The 7,500-nt window shown below is 43.4% G+C and overlaps 1 protein-coding gene across 1 annotated transcript in view; it reads right to left on the minus strand.

Annotated features, from left to right (window-relative positions):
• LOC122258306 (phosrestin-2) overlaps window positions 1–7,500 on the minus strand; it is a 36,821-nt gene that overhangs the window by 26,920 nt on the left and 2,401 nt on the right. The window contains exons 3-6 of the mRNA XM_086554363.1: window positions 6,998–7,185; window positions 5,829–5,919; window positions 1,889–2,000; window positions 377–488 (exon numbers count right to left, since the gene is read on the minus strand). Coding sequence (XP_086410489.1) covers window positions 377–488; window positions 1,889–2,000; window positions 5,829–5,919; window positions 6,998–7,185 — 503 coding nt within the window. The remainder of the gene's footprint in view (window positions 1–376; window positions 489–1,888; window positions 2,001–5,828; window positions 5,920–6,997; window positions 7,186–7,500) is intronic.

Consider the following 7,500-nt stretch of genomic DNA (forward strand, 5'->3'; position numbering starts at 1 on the left):
TTATTATCAATATTCACTCGTTATTATCCTTATTCATACATAAACATAAGAGACACAATATTAACACACAAACATTCACCCACAACCGTAATATACAATCACACAACAGACACAAACATACACCCACAACCCCAATACACAAACATATACCCACAACTCCAATGTACAAACACAAAACAAACAAAAAAAAACACCAACCCACAACCCCAATGCACAAACATACACCCACAACCCCAATGCACAAACATAGAATGAACACACACCAACAACCCCAATGCACAAACACACACCCACCACCCCAATAAACAAACATAGAATGAACGCACACACACAACCCAAATACACAAACGCCCACAAACACCCACTCCAAACTGACCTGCCTGTCGAGGGTGACCTGAAGATGCAGTTTTCCGGGAGACAAGAGGAACTCCTTAGCGCAAGAGGCCACAGGTTGTCGCCCCTGCTTCGCGGGTGCGTACTGGAGGCGCCTGGTGGGGAGGGAGAGGGAGACATTGGTGAAGGAGAGAAAGGGAGAGGAAACATTGATGAAGGAGAGAAAGGGAGAGGAAACATTGATGAAGGAGAGAGAAGGGAAGAGAGAGAGAGAAGGAAAGAGAGAGAGGGAGCAGGAGAAATTGATGAAGGAGAGACAGGGAGAGGAAAAATTGATGAAGGAGAGAGAGAGGGAGAGGAGAAATTGATGAAGGAGAGAGAAAGAGAGAGAGGGAGAGGAGAAATTGATGAAGGAGAGAGAAGGCAGGAGAAGGAGGGAGAGGAGAAATTGATGAAGGAGAGAGAGGGAGAGGAGAAATTGATGAAGGTGAGAGAGGGAAAAGAGAAATCAATGAAGGAGAGAAAGGGAGAGGATAAATTGATGAAGAAGAAAGAGAGAGAGGAGATTTTGATGAAGGAGAGAGAAGGAAGTAGAATGTGATGAAAGAGAGATGAGAGGATGGAGAAAGAGGGAGAGGAAGGAAAGAAAAGAGAGAAGCGGAGGAGCGAAAGAGAAAAAAAAACAAGAAGAAGAAAGTGAAGGAAGAGATGTAGACAGAGAGAAAATAAATGAAAGAATATAAAACACACCAAAAAGAATAAAATACGAGGCGGAAGCAACAACAACCAGAATAAAATACGAAACATAAAGAAAATATAAACATACGATCAGTGTTTATCTAATCATCCAGAAACATGTCTTAACCAGACCTCGATCAATGCAACATATTTTGCGTACTGGAAAACCTGTCACAGACAACTGTACGTAGTGTGTGTGTGTGTGTGTGTGTGTGTGTGTGTGTGTGTGTGTGTGTGTGTGTGTGTGTGTGTGTGTGTGTGTGTGTGTGTTTGTGTGTGCAGTTAGCAAACTTGTATGCATATGTGTATGTAGACATGTATGTGTATGTAGACTCTTGTATATACACATCCAGATTCATAATCAAATACAGATAAACATTTAACCAAATAACAGTACACCCAGTTCTTTATATAAGCCAATTCAATAATTATCCATAACATCAGTAAACAAAAACACAACAAAAAACAATTACAGGAACAACAACACAACCACCACTACAAGAATAACAACATCAAAACAGCTCTTACATCACCGAGACTCGATATTCTAATTATACCAATGCAATAAATATCCACAAGTGTAAATAATTAATGTTTAATAACAACAACAAAAACACCACCACCACAATAGCAACAACAAAAACAAAAACAAAACAGACCAACGAGACTCAATACACTATTCATACCAATACAATAATCATCCACAATATATCTAAATAATTGATGATTAATAACAACAAAAACAACAACAACAAACAACAACAATAACAACACAACACCAACAACAAAAACAACAACAAAACACCACAAGACCCACCTGATGAGGAGCCTGACGCAGGAACGGCGGTGTGGCTGTTCCTCCGTGCTGTCCCCCACGTACACGCGCAGTTCCCAGTGCACGCCACACGCACGTCCTGTCTCGTCCTTGCCTGATGGGGGAAGGAAGGGGGATAGGGCGAGGGAGAGAGAAGGGGAGGGGAGGGGAAAATAGGGAGAGGAAAGAGGAGGGGGAGATGGAGGGAAGGGGAATGGGGAAAGGGGGATGAGAGGAGAGGGGAAAATAGGGAGAGGAAGGAGGAGGGGGAGATGGAAGGAAGGGGAATGGGGAGAGGGGAAGGGGGGAGAGGGAGATTAGAGGAGAGGGGAAAATAGGGAGAGGAAGGAGGAGGGGGAGATGGAAGGAAGGGGAATGGGGAGAGGGGAAGGGGGAAAGGGGGATGGGAGGAGAGGGGAAGATAAGGTGAAAAAAGGGGAAAAGAGAGGGATGCGAGAGAAGAGGGGGAAATAGAGGGGGGATAAGGGGGAGGAGGAAATGGAAGGAAGGGGGAGAGGATGAAAGGGAGAGGAGAGGAGAGGGGGTATAAGGAGGAGGGGGAGATGGAATAACGAAGGGGAGGAGGGGATGGGAGGATAGAGGAAAATAAGGGGGGGAGGGTTATAGAGAGAGCGGGAGAAGCAGGAGGGACAAAAGGATGGGAAGAGAGGAGCAAGAGGGAAAGGAAGGGAAAAAGAAGAGGAGGGGGTAAGGAAGAGGAGGAGGGGGGAGGAGGGAGGAGGGGGAGAAAAGAAGAGGAGGAGGGGGGAGGAGGGAGGAGGGGGAGGAATTTGAAGGGTAGAAAGGGGGAAAAAGGGGGGGGGGCGAATGGGATAGGAGGCGGGAGGGGAAAAGATGGGGAAGGGAGTAGAAGAGGAGATAGTAAGTGGGATAGGAACGGAAGGAGAAGAGAGAAGAGAAGGGGGAGGAAGAGAAGGAGAGGGAGGGGAAGGAATAGGAGGAGAAGAAGGAAGAGGAGAAGGAGGACGAAGAGAAGAAGAAAAAAAGAAAATGAGGAAGTGAAAAATGCAATGATAATTGTAGAAGAAGAAGGGGAGGAAAGGGAGGAAAAAGAAGGAAAAAAGATAAATAAGTCAATAACGACATAACTGGAGCTTTGTTTTTCGTTTCACTAGTTTTACTTTCGACGATAAAGTGGTGAATTAATACAATTTCTGACGTGTATGTGTGTGTGTATGTGTGTGTGTGTTTGTGTGTGTGTGTGTGTGTGTGTGTGTGTGTGTGCGTGCGTGCGTGCGTGCGTGCGTGTGTGTGTGTGTGTGTGTGTGTGTGTGTGTGTGTATGTGTGTGTGTGTGTGGATGCGTCTGTGTGCGTTTCAATATTTATGTGTATATGTATCTGTGAATAATTGCGTGTACCAACAGCCACTCCCCACACACTTCACACGCATCGCACACTTCATTGCCCACTTCCGCATTAGCCAAGCAACAAGACCGTTGCATCGCACCCAAATCACCAAAGCCAAGAGAGCAAAATCTATATGAAAAACTCACCAAAGATTCTTCGGTACAGTCTCGCTAGTTTTCTCCCTATGGCATTAAGTTATTTCTGTATTAATATCACGTTCTGAGGAATATATAATGTCATTGATTTTTACGATGGGAAGAACATTTTTTTTTTTCATCGCTTAAAATGCTTACTTTTCCAATAAAATTTTGATATGTCATAATTTTTAGATCATGATTCCATATACAATGTGTCAATATCTATGACTCTATAGTTTATTAATTAAAATATTATCGTTTACTATTTCCATGTATACATTTATTTCGATCTTTATACGTGTGTTTCAGATATCTATTCATCTATTTAGATATACATTTATTCACTTGGTTATTCCAGTCGCTCGCCTTTTCGAATCCTGAGCGTAAATGAGGATCAAGTATTGTTCTTTGCTTTGTATTTTGGCCCTAGTAAGTTCAGCTTTGATTAGAACTAACGCTAAGCTGGGGTTGGAATGGCTTTATCTTTCTCCCACTTTCTCTCTTTCTTTCTTTCTTTCTTTCTTCCTCTCTTTCTCTCTCTCTCTCTCTCTCTCTCTCTCTCTCTCTCTCTCTCTCTCTCTCTCTCTCTCTCTCTCTCTCTCTCTCTCTCTCGCTCTCTCTCTCTCTTTCTAACTCTCCCTTTCCCTCTCCCTCCTTTCTTTCCTCCCCCTATCCCTTTCCCTCTCCCTCTCCTTCATCTTCTCCCTTTACTTCTCCCTCTTAATTCCTCCCTTCCTCTCCCTCCTCCTCATCCTCTTCCTCTCCCTCACCCTCTTCCTCTTCCTCTTCCTCATCCTCATCCTCTTCCTCTCCCTCTCCCTCTCCCTCTCCTTCATCCTCACCTTCACCCTCTTCCTCTCCCTCTCCCTCTTCCTCACCCTCATCCTCTTCCTCTTCCTCACCCTCACCCTCACCCTCACCCTCACCCTCACCCTCACCCTCACCCTCACCCTCACCCTCACCCTCACCCTCACCCTCACCCTCACCCTCACCCTCACCCTCACCCTCACCCCCACCCTCACCCTCACCCTCACCCTCACCCTCTTCCTCTTCCTCTCCCTCTCCATCTCCCTCTCCATCCTTCTCTCTTCTTCCTCTCTCATCCGATGTATCTATCTATTTTTACTCCTTCTATATCTATTTGCGTGTGTCTATTTCCTTCTCCTCCTCTCTCTCTCTCTCTCCATCTCCTCCTCCTCTCTCTCTCTCTCTCTCTCCATCTCCTCCTCTCTCTCTCTCTCTCTCTCTCTCTCTCTCTCTCTCTCTCTCTCTCTCTCTCTCTCTCTCTCTCTCTCTCTCTCTCTCTCTCTCTCTCTCTCTCTCTCTCTCTCTCTCTCTCTCTCTCTCTCTCTCCATCTCCTCCTCCATTAATCTCGCGTAAATATTATTCATAAAATAGATAAAAAAATAAAGAAAAAAACACGAAACCCAGTAACTTCACCAAAGAAAAGAAAATCTAAAGAAAATAAATATGGAAAAATCTGTAAATGAAGCCGGTCCGTTAAAAAGACGAAGCCATAGAACGTTCTCGTAGTGGCCTCGTCTCCGGCTTTCTCTCACCCCCCCCTCTTTTTACCTCTTCCTTTCTGGCTCCCTCTCCTCACATCCCCCCTTTCCCCTGTGTCTCCATCCTCTCCTTCCTCTCTTTCCCCCTTCCTCTGTGGCTCCCTCTCCTCCCCTCCCCCCTTTCCCTTGTGTCTCCATCCTCTCCTTCCTCTCTTTCCCTCTTCCTCTGTGTCTCCCTCTCCTCACATCCCCCCTTTCCCTTATGTCTCCATCCTCTCCTTCCTCTCTTTCCCTCTTCCTCTGTGTCTCCCTCTCCTCCCCCTCCCCCTTTCCCCTATGTCTCCCTCCCTCTCCCTTCCCTCTTTCTCCCTTCCTCTGTGTCTCCCTCTCCTCCCCCTCCCCCTTTCCCCTATGTCTCCCTCCCCTCTTTCTCCCTTCCTCTGTGTCTCCCTCTCCTCCCCTCCCTCCCTCCCCTCCTTTTCCTTGTGTGTCTCTATCCCCCCTTTCCCCAGTGTCTCCCTCCCCTCTCCCCTCCCTCTCCCCTGTGTTTCCCTCCCCCTCCCCTTTCCCCTGTGTCCCCTCCCCCACCCCATCCCCCCATACATACCTAAAAGTAGACAGATAGACAGACGTATACATTCGTACATACATATAACCATGCATGCATACATATACGCAAACATACAAATTCCTTTATAAAATAGTTGCTGAAAGGAAAGTATGTGTATATGCGTGTATGAATGTGTGTGTGTGTGTGTGTGTGTGTGTGTGTGTGTGTGTGTGTGTGTGTGTGTGTGTGTGTGTTTGTGTGTGTGTGTGTGTATCTTTGTGTCTTATTACCTCCTACCACCTACCATACAAAATGCCAATTCCACAGCCAATAATAACAAAAACAAAAGAACACTATATAGCAACATAGCACTGCACTGACCGGGCTGGAGAGTGACAGACGCTGGGGCATTCTTGGGCATCTCCAGGTGAAACGGGAAAGCGCTCGTGCCCAATTTCTTCTGGAGACGGACCTGAGATAAGGCGTGAATTAATTAATGAATAGATAAAAAGATAGGTGATTAAATAACTGACTGACGGAGATGAGAGAAAAGAGACGAAATTCGAGAGAGTAAAACGTAAATTAGTCTTTTTCCCGTCGTCTCTTACTGAGAAAATATAAAAAAAATGAAATAGAATAAAAATTTATACTGATCAGGAAATTAATTTCAAATATTCCTATAGGAAACTTTAAAAAAATATTTCAACTCATTAATCGAATATTAATGTATTCTTGGAATTTAAATAAAAATCCTTTTTCGAATCTCACATGTAAACAGATGACACTGAGGAATTCAGATGTGGGTCTATTAGTTATAAGTTTCATGCGCAGACACGGAGCTGACTGCCCCAAGGTCTCTGCGCGTGTTCGTTCACATACACACAATTAAACGCAGATGAAACCGTAAATGTGCGGCCAAGTATAGCAAGCGCGTATACATATATCTGTACTTATATCTATACATATACATATATATGTATACATATATACATATATATATGTGTGTGTACATATATACATATATATATATATATATATATATATATATATATATATATATATATATATATATATTACTATATATGTATGTATTTATGTATATATATTATACATATATACATACATAATATATATATATATATATATATATATATATTATATAATATATATGTGTGTGTGTGTGTGTGTGTAAATATATGTGTACACACACACACACACACACACACACACATATATATATATATATATATATATATATATATATATATATATATATATATATATATATGGCAGACAAACCCACTATACACAAAACATGTTTATTAGAAGATGAGACTAGTTTCGAAATCCACCTGGATGTCATCTTCAGGTCTGTGTTTTGCCATTCACACACACACACACACACACACACACACACACACATATATATATATATATATATATATATATATATATATATATATATATATATACATACTGTATATATATATAACACTCACGCAACCTTAATACCCGCAAAGGAAGACCTAAACACAAGATCAAAGACCCACCTGCAGGGAGGTGAGGGGGGCGTGGACGGGGGTGGGAGGGTACACCTGAGCCGAGGCGATGATCAGCTCCTTGGCGAAGGTGAGTCCCATCACCTCGTCCTCCTCCCGCCCGTAGCGGTACGTCATGACCACCTGCGCGAACACGCGGCGGTCGCGCACGTAGTCGCGGTCCAGCCATACCATTCCATCTGGGGGGCGGGAGGCTGTTAGGAGGGCTTTGTGTCTCCATTTGCGGGGGGGGGGGGCGTTGGAAGATAAAGATATGTATGTCTATGTGTATACTGTATGTGTTTATACACACATACACACACACACACACACATATATATATATATATATATATGTATATATATGTATACGTATATATATGTGTATATATATATATATACATACATATATATATATAGTCATATAGGGAGAGAGAGAGAGAGAAAGTGAGAGAGAGTGGGAGAAAGGAGAACATGTGATAAAGAGACATACTAAGATAAATAATCACGAAAACT

This window comes from Penaeus japonicus, unplaced genomic scaffold (assembly GCF_977035675.1).
Source record: "Penaeus japonicus unplaced genomic scaffold, GWHDUDI00000001_assembly GWHDUDI00000029, whole genome shotgun sequence".
NCBI lineage: Eukaryota > Metazoa > Arthropoda > Malacostraca > Decapoda > Penaeidae > Penaeus > Penaeus japonicus.